The following is a 19,307-nucleotide window of genomic DNA, read 5'->3' as shown; positions in this document are numbered from 1 at the left end:
ATATAGGTCAATCCTAAGGTAGGTATTAGGTAGCCCTGTGAGCAGGGTGCTGGGTAGGTAAAAGGTAGTTCATGTGCCTTCATTGTGTTGCATGTCGTGGTAGTGACAAACAGCCTATTTGGGTTCTCACAACTATGAGGCCTGCTTATTTCATAGGTCTGCGTTGGGAATTCCCTGATATGTGTTTCAGTGGTAATATCTGATCCGAAAGAAGTAGCATTGCCCTGTTTGGTATGTATGGAACAGTGGTGCTAAATCCTGCTTATTGGTGAAGTTCTCATTACTATTTTAGAATTGGCACTTTTAGAAAATGGGCATTTCTAAGTGCTTATGGCTCTTTGTGCTATGCAGCCTGACTCCAATACACACCTGGTTTATATTGACAGGGGCATGTTTGTGCATTTACTCGATGCAGTCACAAAGGGATCTGAGGTGTGCCCTGCCTATCCTGATGGGTCTTCGAGGGCTGGAGTGGTGGGAGGAGTTGTCACTGTCACCTGACTAGGCCTGTGCCTGGCCTGTGCTCAGCTGTTCGGCCATTCCTATCAGCGGGACCACCTCTCCATGTACGCCGCTGGATGGCTGCTGCTGCTGCGGAAGAAATGTTTGTGCGGATGCCTTCCGAAATCTTTGGAATTTGTGCCACCTAAAAAGTAAAGTGATGGCCCCCTGGAGCTTGGACTACCTTTATTCCTTTGCATACTCTGCTGGTAAAATTTAGGTCCATGTGATGCCGATTTTCTGTAACATTACACCTGTCTTTATTCATCTACCCCTGATTTCCGGGTGGAGCCTTCCATTTTTTAACTCCTGTTCTTAATATTTCCTGTGTCTTCCCCAGTGATTACGACTCCAGGCACATCTTTTCTTGTGTCCCACACATGATCTGTTCGCCCTGAAGAAGGTGTGACCCATACCCGGGTTAGACACTGAAACACGTGTTGGCACTGGAGAGCCAAGTGTCTCCTTTGTTTCCACCTTCCCTAAAGAGAAAATACTGGATTATGGACTGTATTAACATCTGAGACAATCGACATTATGAAATCTATTGCTTATCCTGTCTTATAGTCTCAACTCACTTCCATATCGGAAGGACTATTTATCTTTGGGTTTGAAATGTACAATATTTTAATTTCATTATGAGTTCTTAGAGCGTATGAGTATGGTTGGGTTTATGTATGTGTGGGACCTTATATGTGTCTATTTATGTTGGAATTCCAATTTGTTGTATGTTCTTTTCTTCAACCCTTGATAAACTGGTATAAATAAATATTATATTTTCTACATATTTGTCTCCCTACTCCATTTGGGGGAAGCTTTTGTTTGTATGGCTATGTCCTAATTTATCATGAGCGCTTGATAAGCTTTTTTTCAGGCAGTTTGGTTTGTTTTCTGATTGTTACCTGTGCCTGTCCTTTCACAACGCTGTCTTCACCCCCAAGTACTGTGTCTGTAGCCAGGGCTGGCAATGAATGAGGGTGTTGTGCACTTCTAAAGGTTGTTTGAAGTTTCCTCCAAATCAAAGACATTTTCTGTATAAGTACATGGGATCTGATCCCATAATTTTAGACACTGCATGGGACTTGTAACCAGATGTTGCTGGCTCTTTACCCACTGCACCAGAAGATTGTTTTGCTGTCAGAAAACCCCCCACTTGGACTTGGCTTTGTTGTGCTGACCTGCTGGAAGGACTGCCTTTTGTCTGCAAGGACTCAATGTGCTGGCCTGTTGCCTACCTTCCTGCTTGTGTGCCCCCACCAGTGTACTCAGCGTGTTTTGAGTGTTTTATTTTTCACTTAAAGTGTACGTTAACTTGTTCCTGACTCCAATCAGTGCGTGGCTAGCGCTGTTGTGTGCTTCTGATTTGCTATTGCCAGCATGGATAGCACTTTTTACCTTCCCTGCAACTAACACATGGTGAGCGATTCATTATTGATGTCTCCCTTTCAACAGTGCGTGTTCAGCGCCGTTTATGTACAGAGGGAGGGAAAGGTGTGCTTGTCTTAGGTGCTGATCATAGCACTGAATGAAGTCCCTGCCCAGCCGACAGTGCTGGTGTAGCATTTTCCCTGGGATAACATTGCCATGCCCCAGCCCCGCCTGCACCTATGGACGAAGTCCTGTGTGCAAAGCTACAGACAGCCAATGAGGGGACTGCCTGCTTGTTGCACCATTTGTTTGAAGAGCTTCAGGGAGTGCAGCTCCGAGAGGGGGACCGCCCGCTCCAGTGTAGCCAATTTCACTGCAGCCAGCTTCGCCCCCGTAGAGTGGGGTGCCCCAACCATGGAACCCATCCACAGCTGAAGCCCAGGTAAGAAGCGACCTTGGGCCAGCCCTGCTTTTACATGGTGCTGTATTGCAGCAGCTGCACTGTGCGTTCAGGGACAGCTGCCTCATTGAAATTCTGCTGTGGGGACCCAAAGAGGTCTCCCTGCTGTCATCGACAGAGCAGCCTCATTTCTATTTGCCTGAATATGGGGGACCCAGTGCGGTCTCCCCCTTTGTATCTTCAGTGTGTGTACATCCTCCTCCACGTTTGTCCATACCTTTGGGGCCCTGAGAAGCTAAAACCAGTAGCAGGAAAAGAGGAATACCCTCAATGGTGGTCCCGTTCTTTTTGAGTGCATCAAGTACCGTAGTTCCTGTGGTATGTGTGCAGATGTCCCTGTACCCTATGTGCACAGTACTGTATACCAGGGTTGCTGCTCCTTTTATGATTATGGCATGGCTTTGTGATTTCTGCACTACGAGGAATAAATGGTGATTCCCAGACCATTGATTCAAGGGCACCATGCACCTGTTGCCAGTATGCATGAACCAGGGGGCATTCCCAGGCGAGGTGTAGGAAACCAGCACATTCCGCACGGCAGCGTTCACATTTATCATCGCTGGACAGACGGAACTTGTATTTTTTGACCGGCGTATAGTACAGCCGCTGCAAGAACTTATAGTGGATCATCTTGAGCCTACTGCTGGCCGATATACGAGCCATAAGGTTACAGCAGTATAGCCACTGTTCATCAGTGACCTCTGTGGCCAGGTCAGTTGCCCAATGCATTCGGGCCGCGTTCTCCGGTCCCGTGCTGCACGCCCTGACGTGGCGGTACATGCCCGATACCAGATGTGAACCATCATGTGAGCATAACATAAAATGCAGTGGAGTTAGGACCTCAGGTTCATTGGGAAAGTCAGGCAGTATTTCCTTTATCCCCTGACGCAGTCGCATGTAATAGAACATATCGAGTGGAGTAGGGTCGTAAGAAGTAAAAAACAGATCTGCAGAATTGAACTGGCCATTGGAGAAGAGGTCGCCCCAGCAGGTGACTCGCAGGTGCTGACAGAGCAATCGAAAGCCATGTTCCTGTAGGAGTTCAAGCTTAGGGTGGTATGCCAGTGGTAGCCGAGGAGAATACGGCAAGTTGCATTCCAGCCTCTTAGCCATGCGGCGCTAGGCATCTATAGTGCATGTGACGGAGGTATGTGGTGTTTCTATGGACGTCACTGGGCAATGTAGGAGCCCATTGAGGGGAAGGGGGTTCGCGATCCAGTCTTCGACTACCAGTTGAGGCATAAAAGGTGTGGGGACCATCCAGTGATAGGCGTAATGCGCTTGAGCACAGAAATAATAAGCCTCGAAATCGGGTACATCAAAGCCCCCCTTATCATATGGTTGAATCAGCATTGACCATCGCAGTCGTGGGTGCTTACCTCCCCAGAATAAACGACACAGCTCTGACTTTAATGTTTTAAAGAAAAACGCGCCCCAGTAGTAAGGGATAGTAAGGAAAAGATACAGAAATCGGGGCAGCACCACCATTTTGATAAGCGATACCCTCCCCGCCATGGAGAGGGGGAGGGAGATCCAACGATCAACCAAAGCGGTAAGTTTCGTGACCGCCACACCATAGTTCAGCCGCAATGTTTCGTCTTTATCACGTGAGATTTGGATACCAAGGTAGCGCAAGTCCAAATGACACCATCTAAAGGAAAGTCAAGTGGGAAATCAGCAACCGCGTCCGTAAGAGGGTAAAATTGTGACTTAGCCCAGTTTATGTGCACTCCAGACAGTCTACCGAAGACAACAAATTCTTTAAGCAAGGGGTTGAAGTTTCGCGACGGATCTTTGACAAAGAGCGTCATGTCATCCGCATATAACGACACATCGATCTGTCGCTGGAAGCACCGAACTGCGCCCTCTCGGTGCAGCTGACGAAGCCTGCAAGCCAGTGGTTCAATGGCTATCGCGAATAGGAGTGGGGATAGCGGGCAACCCTGTTGGGTGCCCCCTGTGATTGCAATGGAGGGAGAAAGGCGGCCATTAATCAGGACTTTCGCTGTTGGTTGCGTATACAGCAATTGGACCCAGGAGATAAATAATTTAGGCAACCCCATACGCGTCAGGACGGTGAATAGGTACGGCCATTCTACAGAATTGAAGGCCTTAGTGGCATCCAAAAAAAATGCTGCAACTGGGAGATCAGGGTGCACTGCGCGGAGCAGGGAAAACAATGTGCGTAGGTTATGGGAGGTGGATCGACCAGGGACAAAACCAGACTGGTCAGGCAATACGATCCGGGTCATTAGAAGGGACAATCTGGTGGCCAGCACCTTCGCCAGAATTTTTACATCACAATTCAAGAGCGAAAGCGGGCGATAGGAGTCACAGGGGCTGGGGCTCTTGCCAGGTTTCAGTAGTGAGGTAATCACGACTTCGCGCATTGAGCAGCGAAGGACCCCGTCAGCTAGAGATTCCTCGAAGACCTCGCGGAGGACAGGGGCCATAATGTCTATATACGCTTTATAAAACTCGGCTGGGATCCCGTCTAGGCCGGGTGCTTTAAAATTTTTAAGTGACATAATAGCATCTCTGATTTCGTCCAATTCAAAAGGAGCAGCCAGAAAGGCCCTGTCACCGTCACTGAGCCAGCAGAGAGCTACATCACCAAGGAAGTCATTATACGACACGTCCGTGGTCTTGGCAGTGGTATACAGCGCTTGGTAATGAGAAATGAAAGCAGTCAATATGTCATCTGTGTCTCTAACTGTTTGTCCCTGTTCACCTACAACCTCTAGAATTGTACTGTGACTGTGCGGGGCACGTGTCAACACTGCCAGGGCCCTTCCAGGTCTGTCTCCTTCACAGTATTTCCTCGCCTGCTAGTATTACCCTTTAAACTTGGCTTCCCTGTTCGCTTCCTCCTCGTATCATGTCAGTCTATCTCTAAACTCTGCATGTGTTTCAGTATTATCCCCCGCTACCATCCGAGCTTCCAAGTCCTTCAGTTCGCTATCGAGTGTACGAATTGTGCGTTGAATATCGCGCAAGACCCCAAAACTTTTCGATATGCAATACCCCTGATCGTGACCTTGAATGCCTCCCAAATATGTTCGACCGAGTCTACAGACCCCTTGTTTCGAGGGAAGAAATCAGCAATCTCCTCACCAAGTTCAGTGCGAAACACTGCGTCTAACAGGGCTGCTGGCTGTAGCCTCCAATGTGGTCTGGGGTTGTCCCATCCAGGCACCTGTAGGTGTACCAGGACCGGACTATGATCAGAGTATGTCCTAGGGAGGTGCGCCACCCCGGACACCCCTGCGCTAATCTCTCTAGACATAAAAAAGTAGTCCAGTCGTGCCCATGTGCCTGTCAGTGATGTAAAATGTGTGCCCTCCTTCCGGAAAGGGTGCAAGTAGCGCTAGCTATCCACCAAATTGCATTCCGATATCACACCCATCAGAGCCTCCCTGGACCTTGGCTTGTAATGCGTCACTCCGTCTGCCCTATCCAGGTGGGGCACCAGCGCTAAGTTAAAGTCGACCCCCCAAATAACGTGTCGGGACCCCACGTCCAGGATTTTTCCCCACAATGTGGTAAAGAAAGTCAGCATATCCACATTAGGTGCATAACAGTTCACTAACGTGACAGTGTCACGGCCTAGGCGTCCCCATATCAGAACAAAGCGACCCTCCACATCCGACAAATCACCACACACTTGGAATGGCACAGTTCGCCTAATCAGGATGGCCACCCCCCTTGCATAGGTGGAGTATGATGAAAAAACACGGGCGCCTGCCCATTTGCTTGCGAAGTTCGTACGCGCCTGAAGTGATATGTGCATTTCCTGCAACATGGGAACTTGAACTCGGTGGCGGTCCAATTATACAATCACATTTCGACATTTCTTGGCATTGTTAAGACCCCTTATATTCCACGACATACAATTCAATTGTGCATCGGACCCCGATCCCGCCATAAGCTAAAGAACATCATAGAATTGCAACATGCCATAGTAGTCTCTGTAGAACCATCTCTTCTCAGGTGATGCGGAATACCACAAATTCCAAACAACCGCCCTCCCACCCTGTAAACCAAAGTTCCCTCCTCAACAGTACTCTCCCCCTCCCACTACTGCATCCCAATCATGCCAGCAGCCACCCATTCCCACCCTGCCCCTACCCCCTACTCCCTGCAACTTCCACAACTTGTTCCCATGGTTGGGGTTTACCCGTAGGGGAAACAACATCAAGAACGCACAGCCACTTCTCCCTCCGTTAGCCTCCTGTTCTGTACCGCCCTTGGTGGAGGTCAAGGCAGGGATAGTGGTCCCTAGAATACTTTACCACTGGACGAGTTCAATAGTCCCCAACTTCAGCATGGCTTCCGATCCATCGGACACAATGTTCACAGGTTCCAGCCAACCGGGATATGGTCCGAGTAATCTATTCTATTGGAGGCACTCTGCATCAGTTACCATCGTCAGCTATCGGTGGGTCGTCCTCGAGGTCTGCATTGTCACCCCGACCACCCCTCTGTGCTTTTCGAACTACTTTCAAGTACTCTTCTGCTGGCCCAGCTGGGCTTCACGCAATTTTTTTTTCACAGACAAGAATTTGCATCTTTCCTCCTGCACTAGAGGAGTGAAATCAGGATAGATAGAAAAGGTGATAGCATTGTAGTTCAGGTTCTGCTTGGTTCGGGCCGCCCTCAGTGCGACATCCTGATCCTGATAGTTCAGCAGGCGAGCGATGATAGGCCTCGGCGGTGTTCCAGGCTTAGGCACGGGGGCCAACGATCTATGCGCCCTTTCGACAATGAACTGAGGTGAGAAGGCATCCTCTCCCACCGATGCTCTGAGGAGTTTCTCCACATATTGTTCCATCCTGCCTGTGCCCGTGGACTCCGGAATGCCCGTAACGCGAATGTTGTTGCGCCTGCTTCGGGCTTCCAAATCCTCATTTTTGGCCGCTATAACCCGCAGTAGGTTGTCCATGCGGGCAAGTTGAGATGTATGGGAGGCGGTGATGTCGTCATTGTCCGAAATGCTTTGTTCTGTCGTGGTTATCCGCTCCTCATGCTGATCTACTTTATGCACAAGGGCGTCCATCCTGGAGGACATTCTGTCCACTTTCTTCACCACGGTGGCAAAGCGGGTGGCGCATGCGTGGCCACCCGCGCATGCGCATTAGTATCCAAGATGGCGGCGCGGTTACCAGAGGGAGCCCCGGAGACGCAGCGGACAAGGTAAGTGGTGTTTATTGTTTTTAAAAACATTATTTAAGTATTTAGGGAGGGCGGGAGGGAGGCGGGTGGCGAGCAACTGCGCTACGCCCACGGAGTGGGCGTAGTGTTGCCTGCTACGCCTACTTCGCAAATGGCGAAGTAGGCAACACTACGTCCACTCCGTGGGCGTAGCGAAGTACTACGCCCAGGGTTAGTAAAAACGTGTGCAACCCCCATTGGGTGGCCTGAGCTACATGCTGAATCTGGAAATAGGGGATTCAGTATCTGAGAGAGCCTTGGAGGTAAAGGTGATGAATGACCATTCTTTACTCTTTTGCTCCTGTACCAGCTTGGTCTCTAAACACACAGGATTAGTTAGCAACTACAGTTCCATGACCCAATGCATGTTGAAATACATCAATGCTGCGTCATGCAGAGTAGTTTTATTACCGTATGTAATGCTTCTTTATGTGCTCCGTTCCATTCCAATTTTCTCTGGGCTTTCCTCAGAACTCTCAGCAATCCTGTCAGAGTTGCTAAGCTTGGAGTAAAACACCAACATTAGTTAGTCATTCTCAGGTAGCTCATACCCTCTCTCACTGAGGTGAGGTCTATGGCCTTCTATGTGTCCCCTGATTTCTTGGGGTCTGAGGTAATGTGCACCTGGGAAAATACACAAACAAAGAACTGTATGCTGTCATTTATCTCTTTGAAGTGTGAGTCCATACTCAGAGTCTATTCTGCATTGCGTTTAGCCTGTGCTGATGTTTGTCCTTAGTCACTGACAATATCAGAATGTCGTAACTCAGTAACTTATGTTAATAATTTGCTCCATCCCTGACAGCATGTTTATACACTTCAATTGCTGAAGAGATTCCAGAGCTGAGCCTTTTATATCTCTGGAGCCCTACATGAGTGGAGAATGTGGTTTTATACTGGCTGGGTCCAGTAGTAGTAAATACCTCACAAATCCAATTTCGAGAACCACTGGAATACATCAAGATCCCCCATGATAAGGGTTGCTGTTAAATGTGTCTCACGTGTTAGTGGCCGGATTTGGCAGCCTTGTGTCAATGCTATAAATGCACATTTGGATGCATCCCACTACCCTAGTGGCTTAGGCTCAGTGGTAACCACTATGCAGAGACCCACAGGGTTGGTCCCGACACATTTCTATCATGCTAATTTCCTCTAGTTTATCAAGCTATTTCTCTACCAATGAGGGTGAATGTCACCTAGCTATGCCACGGAGCCATGAGCTTCACTGATTTGTTTATGTGCAGGGTTATTTTGCTATTCTTTAGGAACTATACACCTTTAAGGAGATGGCTGAATTCTTGCAATATTTGTCCCTCTTGCAAGGAATATGAGTGATAAATGTTCAGTGGTACTACAGCTGAGTAATGTGCATGTGCTCCAGAATTTTGTGTTAACAGTCTGGGCCTGATTCTGTATCTTTATCTGAAATACAGCAGTCAGGGATCAGAGAGTCTCAATCAAGTGCATATATTCAGGTTTTTGTAGACTTCTTCTCTGGCACAGACATAAGTTGATGATACTTTTGTTATGTTGACGGACACCCCTGAGTCAGTTAACCATGTGATCTGCTGGCTGTGTACCTTCACCTTGCAGGTGGGTTGATGCTTCTTCAGTTTTCCCTCTGCGTTGGTGTAGGAGATAAGGAATATATCCTCCACCTCATCCTCTGGGCCACTCTCAGCTGCTGCCAAGGCACTTAGTTCTGCTCTTCCATCTTTTCTGCCATGACATTTCTCATAACTGAGGCAGCCTTGGTCTCCCACTTTTTTTTCTTTCTGCTCCCGCTATTGACACCAATAAAATGGTTGGCTTTGCCACAATCCTTGTTACTTGTTCTTTGCCATTGACGTGTTTCCAAACCACAGCTTCCTTGGCCAGCTGCTTGCCACCTTGTTGTCAGACCCTCCTCTTGTGACATTCTTTGGCTTTAATGCATCCAATGTTTCCTTTTTGATGAAGGTCGTGCTCTCCAAGACTGTCTTAATGTTTACATCAGCTAGGTCAGATTCCATTTCTTCTGCCTGGCTATTTGATAAATCATGCGGCCAGACCAGCACTAACATGGCATTGAACATCATCCTTGGTGTCTTAGGATGAACAGTCTTATCAACTATGAGTAACAGGCCTTCATGACTTGTGCACAATCTTCTTTCTCTGGATCATCATTTGAATATGTACTGGCCACATCAACTAGTCAGTTGACCCCCTTCTTGTTGCTTTGCCTGTCCCAGTTTGAATCTCTCATGATTCAGATTCAATTGGGGTCAAAGTGCCTGTGATGGCCACCAGCACAGCTTCATAGTCCTGGTCTGCCCCAGTGTTTGGAGGAATTTCAGACTGTTTATAGCAGGACAATCCGTTCACTCCATGGTGGAATGGGAGTTGGGGCTGAATGCGCTAAAGGCACCGCCTGAGATTGGGTAGAAGATGGGTTTCCCTGTGGATCATTGCCACCAATTTGTTGTTGGTCATCAGCCAACCTGTCTATATTGTGGTTTGTAACTGGACTTCTTACTTTCACTGGCTGTGACGCCATACTAGTCTACCTTTTGTTATTTTTTTGTGTCTCTTCAACAACTCATTGTTTCAACCTTAAATAAAGTGAGCTCTCTTTAGTTGCACAAATATGACCCTTAACTGTGCGTACAGGCTGACCCAGATGTGTGCAGTGATGGGCATCCATCGTTGTGGGGTGTATAGCACATAGCCTTTACACTCAACCCCCAGCTTCCAAACTGCTGCTGCTCTGGCGGCTACGGCCCCCATGTCTATTTTTTCCCACTGCACACCAGTCCTGCCCCATCTTACCTCTCATGCCAGTCTTTCTTTTTTGGGCTCTTCTCCGGCACCATCAAACATCCGGTGAGAGCTTTCCATTAGTGTGTTGTGCTCTGTTGCAGGGCTGGGCATCTCAGTGTTATTGCAGCCAATTACTATGCTGCTTAGATTTATTGCTCTACCTGCCAACCTTGTTTTGGCCTTACACACTGTAATGTTTAATTGGTCGCCTTCGAATGTAAAAAATCATAAATGAGACTTAAATATTTAGATAAAGCATTTAAAAAATTGAATTTCAGACTTTTTTAAACAGTTTACCTTTTTAGTAGGAACCTTAGAGGTCCGTTAGTAGTGCGCATTGTGTAGAATGCATAGATCTTGCACACCTCTCCCGAATAGCCTTCATGTAGGCCCACATCCCCCCTTCCCTGTACACACCACACTCAGATATGTGTGGTGGAAACAGACCACAATTTATCTGTACCGCTATATTTATCTCCTCAGCAAAATCTGGCCCTTGGGTTGTTTGTGACATTAGGAGCGCTTGCCGTACAAGTCACGTGGCTCACTACAGCATGTATGCTGTTTGTACGCTTGAGTTAACTAGACTGACACACCCACCAAGGCCAGGGCACTGAGACATATCTCATGGTCATGGCCTAATCAGGACTTCTCTAAAGGCGTCAATTGGTCTATTTTCTAATGAAAGAGAGCCAAGACCAAGAATTCTGTAGTGATTGATTGTGCTACCCTATACGGGATTAAAGCAGGTTCCTGGGAAACTGGCACCTAAATAGAAAATAAATTCATGAAACAGCTGCAGCATTATTAAACAATTTCCATCCCTCTGGACAGAAAACACTAATAAAGCATTCATACATGAAAATGCATTTAATCTTTTACTGATTTCTTCATCCACATTTCAACCCAACCAAATTGTAGTGTCATAAAAGCAGCAACAGACACTAATGCCAAGATCGCTTACCGATAACCTTGTTATTCTGGATCTCTTTTCCATGCCCCAGCCCTTACATTTGAGCGCACACTACGTTCTGGCCAGCCCTTTGTGTAGCTCATAATTATTTTTTTCTTTCTTTCCCCAGTATTCCTGTTAAAAGGGGTTCTACCCCAGTACCTCCCAAAAAGCACCTACCAAAGGTAATAGCCAAAGCTGTTGAACAAGACTGGATGGGAGGCGGAGGCCTGGAATGAGAAAGGGAGAATTTGAGTTATGTGAGTGCTCATATGTAATCTAGGCATTACTTTCTCATCTGCTTCCCTCATTCCGTCCTTACATATGCGGACATACCTCAGTAGACACAGGAGCTTTGGAGTAGCACAAAAAAAGGCACAGACATCTACAGACTGCTGAAAACCCTGCACACTTGTAATGAAACTGAAGCTCACCTAAGCACACATACCTGGAATCAAGACACCCTCACCAAAGGACAAACAATCCTGTGGCCCCCACATCTGTAATGGTAGCCAAACACTGAGGAAGTGGCTGGTGTAGCTGTCTGACAAATGCCTTCAGAACCATAGACTAGCTTCAAACACTCCCAACAAAGACACTGAGCACCATCAGAAGCACCAGAGTTCTAACTGGATGCGTGGAGCAAAAGCCCTGAATAGACAGAAGCCCTATTGTTGCTCCCTTATCATAGTCGGGAGAATCCATGGTCACTACCAGCAGCTCTCGAGCCCAAAGGGGACGCTCCTGTCCCAGAGGGGCAGACACCAACTGCAAATCTAGTTCCACCAAAATCATCAGAAACACCAGAATGTTGCAGTTGTCCCTGTTGGACACTGGGTCCTGCGAATGGAGAATGTCACTTAAGACAGGACGCAGGTAGAGTCAATGAAAAGCACAGGAGACTACAATAGCAACTTGCAGGGAGAGACCAAGAGTAGAGCAAGTCATAACAAGACATCCCACTGATACAAGATCAGAGTAAGTCATCATAGAGACACAAGCTGAAAAGATAACCTGCACCTATATCCAGCATCAGGCTAACATCAATAGATTGGCCAGGAGTACTCATGTAATACCACATATGAAACACATGGTCTAGTGGCAAGGGCATTCTTCCCACTTCCAAATAAAATCTGCCTCCAATACACTTTAGATTCTAGGACAGCTCCAACCAGGACATAAAACATTGACCAGGCTGCCCAGAAAACCCAACAGGGAACACACCTCCTAAACATCCAATGCAGTCTTCTCGAAGGATCTAGAATGGACCAGCCAGTTATGCAGGAGTATGGGTAAAGACTAATTACTCAGTCTTGTAACACTCAACTCACTAGGGCTAGCATCTTGGAAACGTCCTTGTAGCAGACATCAGGCCAAAGGTAAGAACATCAAAGAGGACTTAGGAGGGTGTAGGATTGCAAAGCGTCAATAAGGACGATGAGGATGCCAACCTTGGATGTGAAGATAAGCAACCCTGGTTTCAAGGCTTGCCTACACAATCCAGTTCACAGTCTTCAAATACGTAAAGAAAAAGTAACTGCTGTCACCTTTGGTATCAGGAACGTGTGGGAGCAAAACACAATGGGCTTTTTCTCAAAGGAAGCAAGAGAAATAGCAGATTTGTTCAGAATGGCCTTAACACCCAACCAGTGGGTGGCCTGCCAGCTTAGATCTAAAGGTCATGGAGTAGATAGTGTTCCAGAACTCAGCTGAGCTTATGATAACTCAGTCTTGTACTGTAATGGCTTGAAGCCTCTTGAGCCATGGGAAACCTTATTAATGTAAAGCATGGTTTCCAGCTTGATGCAGTGCGGTGGCCATCTTGGAATTCTATTTTTTTCAGCTATATCATTCCAAAATGGCCATGGCATTGCATCGACAAACAATGCAACAAGGTGCCCATTTTAAAACAATATAACTCTAACAAGTGGTTCAAAAAACCAAGGGCAGACAGACAGTTTTGGCTTAGCATATGGTTTTAGCGCACAGACAATGACAAGGGCATGTCCACCCTTGGCAAAGCAAAATCCATTGCATACAAGCAAAAACTCTTGGAGTGGGTGGAAGACTCTTGCTATTTCTCGCAAAAAATACTGTTGTCCATTCACCCTGCCCTGCCTTTCGGTTAAATGTTGACATTCAGATCCATCTATTCTTTTTCGGCCATTTACAGTTTAATTCTGAATTAAGATTTTAAATGTGATTTTAATATCGCCTTGCCTTTTCACAATATTTGACCTATATCAACTTTCTGTGAAAAGGATATTGTTAACGTTGAACATGATACTTTTGAGGCCTATGGTATCCACAGCTTCTCATGGCAGAGTCTTCAACATTTCTTCCTGTTTCTTGTCAGATAGTAGTCTTTGTTTTTGAGAATTGTTGAGATTACAGAGAGATCTCGCTAGAAATGTAGACATAAATTAGGCATTTTCTAATAATGTAGCTGCCTACACACAACAGGTCTTTTCAGAGTTGGCTCCCGAAATCTTATTGATTTGGAGGATAATTAGATGTTGCCGCTGATTTATACATCAGGAGGCCACACCACTAGGTAGCTTCTGAAAAGTTGCTAAGGATAACAATTAATCACTTGATGTTGAATTAAATTGGATATGGGAATTCAATGTATTCCATTGCATTCACAAAACATCCTTCAGTCAGTATTGTGTGATGGTTTCTTCCAAATCTAAGTTGAGAATACCTGTAGGTTATAAAAAGTGCAGGCTCTTCTGGCAGTAGAATGTGTTACATAGTGAAGATAGTTTCTAGTAGGTAAGAAGGCTGAGGGTCACCAACACTTCATTAAGTTTTGTTTAAACAAGACCTGATGTGTTGGGTTCACAAACACAGTTACTGGATGCTTATGAAATGGGAGATTAAACTGCTATCAGACCCTAATTAACCGCATCGCTGCGGCGGTTATTTTTACGCTGCGCGGCTTTTTTCTAAAAGCCGCGTTAGATGACGAGCTCAGCTCATCATCCGCACACGCCCACCGTGGCTGATGACGAGCTCAGCTCGTCATCAGCATCAAAGGGGTTAACACACATTGTTGTGTGTACATCAACCCTGTTCACAAAAAGTGCATAGGCAACTTTCAATTCATTGGAAAATGTGCAGCCACTGAAGATCTTCATTGGTCCTGATTTTAGCATGCATAGCTAACTTAGTTGATGATTTTAGACAGTTTTACATTTCTTGGTCTACTGGTCATAGTGCAAGGTGCTTAAGGTAAGTAACTCTCCGGACACATTAGTGTAAGAAATCAAACTGATGGTGTAAGCAGCAATAGTGTCGATGTGACATGTGAATGACATCTGATAGAACCTAAAAGGATATTCTATGACTAATATGTTGATAGTTTGGCCAAGAACAAAATGTATTCTACTGGGAAATACCAACCGTATGTTAGGTAACAATACTAGCAAACAAGCATTTGCAAAGCAAATTGGTCTGGCATTCGATGCCATCCTTTGCCTTTATCAAATCTTGTATTGTTTTGTCACGATTTTTATAAAGCATTGTTGTGTTGTTGAATCTATGATAGAAACACATCATGGATGCAGAGAACAAGTGACACTATGTTGCTTACTCATTTACTATGTATATTTTCCCCACTGTATCTTTGCAGTATTTTATGATTTTGAACACTGTAACTCTATATTTTCCCTCAGATTCGGACAGCGGGATCACGCATGGACACATGGGATACTTATTTTCTAAGATGTACTCCATTTCAGATGACAAGTATGGATGCCTGGCAGGCAACATCCCTGCCCTTGAACTAATGGCGCTGTATGTGGCCGCCGCCATGCATGACTATGATCACCCCGGAAGAACGAATGCCTTTCTGGTAGCAACTAGTGCACCCCAGGTCAGTTCAGTTAATGTTTTTAATTAACAGTTTGAATCGAGAACACTTATTCACATGAATGTTTTTTAAAGAAAACAACACGCTTCTTTTACATTGTATTATGTATCCCTCTCTGAAGTAAATAAAACATTCATCCACATTCATAAAAATGGATGAGGAAAATGGCTGCCACTTTCCTACATTTTAGCATGTTTCTTTATCTTTTACATTTCAGGGGGTTCATTGAAAGGGTAAAGTTGCGGCTCGAGTGACTGGAGTGGTCTCTGTTACGGGGAAAGGTTGTATGTTGCAGTTTGCTGCGGAATGTATGGGATCTATGGCTATGAGAAATACTTTAGATATATGGCTTTTATAGCAAAACGTAGAAGAACTCATTAAAGCAAAGGCTTACGATAGGGCAACTCAGGGGCTGATAACAGAATACATCATGGAAGAGAAGGGTCCTAAAATACACCAAGACAGGTACGATTATTTTAATTGGTAGCACGAAAAAATGCGGGTGAACATTTATAGACTGCCAAAATTGTGAATATAGGGGTACATTTATCTGAAAAATGGAGAAATCATAAGCATCTAATCCCTCCATCAATATGTTTCCCCGAATTGGCTAGGGCTAACCAGTCTTAGAACAAGTGGCATATGCATTCTGTTGGATTTAGGGATTCCAAAGACGATGATACTTTTGTAGGCTAATATTTACGTATGTCTATATTTTGGGATTGTAACATTTCTAATTCTAGATGTTTCAATCTGATGGTGTCATATGGATAATTGTATTAAGGTACTTGGACAAAGAAAACACTGCAAGGAAGGTCTGAACATACACATGATGGGGCACAGCGAACATTATATTACAGTGTGATGTAGGATAACAAATAAGGGGGAAAACTCAAGCTTTTGGAAGATATTGTGGTTAATGCACTCTATTAAAGAGACAGGTGAGTTTATTAGCATAGAAGAAGCAGACGTGAGGGGTGCAGTGCCACTGGTAGAAGGATTAACGTTTATTATACAAGTGAGTCAATGTAAGTGGAGAACCTAAGACCAATAGAATTAATACAAAGCAAATAGGTTCAAAAAGGGCTAAGTTGGCTCCTTGAGTGAGACATTTGTGGCTCTGGGTTATTCCATTATGCAAAGAGTCCTGTGCTCTAAATAGCAGGTACTCCTTAAACTTAACAGGGTTGGTTGAAAATGAAACATTGTGCAAGATCTTTGAGGTGCAAGGCAATGAGTTTCCAGTTCAATGAAATTTACTTGGGTGCTGGTGGTTACCAGGGTGATAGTAAAATGAATTTTCTGTGATTACTTTAATATAAATTATTCTTCTAATTAATTCAGACCAAATAGCTATGGAATTTTCAAATATTAAAGAGAAGATTAGGGAAATCTGTTGACAGAGAGGAACTCAGATTAGCTGTCATGGAATACTGCACGGTTTAACTAGGAATAAAGATTGTAATTATGTTATCTTATATATCTATCAATTTGGTATTATGTACCTGTAAGTATACTGGGCAATAAAATCTGTGATGCTGAATAGTTTCCAGATTTTTGAACAACTTGCTCATGGATCAACAAAGGTTATGGTAAAACCTGTTCTATTTACATCTCTCTCCTCTGGAACTGGTTTGCACAATTACTACTAGGATTTTCATTTAAACACTGGTGACTTTAATGGAAATCTGTTTTATGGATTATTAGATGACTTCTTCGTTGATGGACAGGATTTCCAGTGGGAGGGGGAGGGGGTAGATCAGGTTAGGTTCTTACCTCAAAACCAATGTCAGTGTGGTCAAATCTTTGCTAAGACATTGCACCTATGAATGCTTTGAGGCATGTATGGGGGTATTCCTGTTGTTCACTGACTGAATATACACGTTTCAGGGGTGGGAACAATTACTCTACTACACTATTGTCCATTGTATCATGTTTGGAAGGCTGAAATGGATGCAAGGGTAGAGAGCATCCACAGTGTACACAAATTATTCTTATAAGCTTTGGGGTGCATAAAGAGGCTTCCAAGGTAATAGGCAATATGGTTGGGTTATTAATGATATGATTTTTTTAGATATAAGAGAAAAATGTTGATTGCTGGGTGCAAAACTGTTTCCTTCCCCATCTACATGTCAAAGGCGCTTGACACCATCAAACACAAAGGAATAACAGACTTCTATTATGCTTGACAGGAAAGGGAAGCCTAGCCTAGGGAGAACATCACAAGTTCAGGTCAACTGTGATGAAGCACGGGCCGGATACAGATACCAGGTTAGCCCCACTGACAAAGTTACCTTCTCATAGTCCAGCGCAAAGAGTCAGTTTGCGGTGGAGGAGGCCATGAACAGCAAGAAGAGCGTAGTGAATGTTTGTCACTGTAGAGCAAAGAGCAGGCCTGGGGTCATGAATGGTTGTCACTTTAGCACAAAGATACAGTTGGTGAAGTGCATATTTTGCATTGGTGGTCGTAGGTGATGGTCGCTGTAGCAAGAAGAGCCTGCTTCACTAGAGGTCTCGAAGAGCCCAAAACTTCAAGATATCTCCCTTCTTTTAAAAGGAGTGCACTCTGGTGCCATTCAAGAGTCCAGGACTTAGAGAGACACCTTTTGGGGATCCAGGACTCACTCTAGCAGAGGTCAGCAAGTCTGAGGCAGGTCCAGTTACAGCAGGTCAGCCGGGCAATTTCAGTGAGACCTCCGGAGCTTCTTCTGTACCTATAGCTCAGAACAGGAAGTCAGTCTGCTGACCCTTGGAGTCACTTCGGTCTTTGTGGGAAATGGAGATAGTCCAGTTCTCCTTCAGCAAGGCAGGCCTCAAGCAGCAGGGCAACCTTCTAAAGAATGAGGCAAGCATCAAGCAGCAGGCAGTCCTCTGGTAGCAGCAGGGCTGTCCTAAGAAACAAGGCAGGTCTCAAGCAGCTGGGCAGTCCACTGGGAAACAAGGCAGGTGGCAAGCAGCAGGACAGTTCTCTTGAATTCAAGGTGAGGGAATGTACTGAAGATTTTGTCTGAGGGTCCAATTGTTATACCTTTTTCCAGCTTTGAAGTTGGAGAAACTTCTAGGTTCCCCCACATTAGGTTCTGGAATGTTCCTTCCTTTCCCCGCCCAGGTTAGAAGTTGTCTAGGGTGAAGGGCTGGTGTCCATTTCCTTTGTGACTGTGCTGGTGGCAGCCTTTTGTAATGTAAGTGGGACAGTGAACAGCTTTGCCCCGCCTAGCCTGGAAGAAGGGCCTATCCTGCCACCATCTGTTTTTCCATTTTCTCATTGTCTGAGAGTGGCATTTTCAGAGTGTGGTTTAAAATCCGACTTTATCATTAAAGAGGGGTATAATTACAATTCTTTGAGACCAAAGAAGACATTTCTATCTGATCCCAAACAAATATTATCACTTACTAAATGTAATAAGTGAACCAAATGGTATCCTGTGAGAGAGGTAGGCATCACAGGAGTGTAACACGAACTTGGGAGCTTTTTACTACTAGGGCATGTAAAACTTGCAAATGGCCCAATGGGCTGTTTAGGACCTGTCATGGGGTGACTTACATCTATTAAAAAGGGAGTTTTAGCTTGGCAAAAGGTTTATTAAGTCAAGTTGAATTGGCAGTTTAAAACTGAAATAGGCTGTATTGCCAGATATGAGACATGCTTTAAGGGCTACATACTGGGTGGCACTGACGGTTGGAGAATACCATGGTGTGACAGCCTGTGGTGAATTCTTTTCCCTGGGGCTTTGAACTGTGAACTTGCCTGAGTCTTTGATGAAAGCCGTTCCTGTGAATCAGCATAGATTTGTGTAAACGTGATATGTAAACTGTGGTTCCCTCAGGTGTTGGAGTTATGATGGTCATGAATTTTCTGAATAGAGGATTTAAAACCGCTTTTTGAATTGCAATTGAAAGTATAAACACTACAAGTAGGATTTCATAATTTGCTCTTACTAATGGTATTTGTTCTGATGATGACCTAACAAATCACTACGGTCGAGACGCCGTCAACGTCCGCATTTGGCAAATCAGTCAGTCAGTCAAATTAGCTTTATTCGAGATAAAAACTCATAAAAGCAAGACAAATTATCCATAATGCAAACATGATTACATGAATCTCGATTAAGAAATAGGATAAAAACAGTAATTTAAAAGTA

The 19,307-nt window shown here is 45.1% G+C and overlaps 1 protein-coding gene across 2 annotated transcripts in view; it reads left to right on the top strand.

Annotated features, from left to right (window-relative positions):
* The window catches only part of PDE3A (phosphodiesterase 3A), a 1,268,538-nt gene that overhangs the window by 1,160,363 nt on the left and 88,868 nt on the right, over window positions 1-19,307 (top strand). For both annotated transcript variants that reach the window (XM_086920567.1, XM_086920572.1), the window contains one exon: window positions 14,969-15,168. In XM_086920567.1, the coding sequence (XP_086776693.1) occupies window positions 14,969-15,168 (200 nt within the window). The remainder of the gene's footprint in view (window positions 1-14,968; window positions 15,169-19,307) is intronic.

Source organism: Lissotriton vulgaris, chromosome 1_1 (genome assembly GCF_964263255.1).
Source record: "Lissotriton vulgaris chromosome 1_1, aLisVul1.2, whole genome shotgun sequence".
Lineage (NCBI taxonomy): Eukaryota > Metazoa > Chordata > Amphibia > Caudata > Salamandridae > Lissotriton > Lissotriton vulgaris.
The sequence above is the reverse complement of the archived record's forward strand: the minus strand, read 5'-3'. Positions and strand labels throughout refer to the sequence as shown.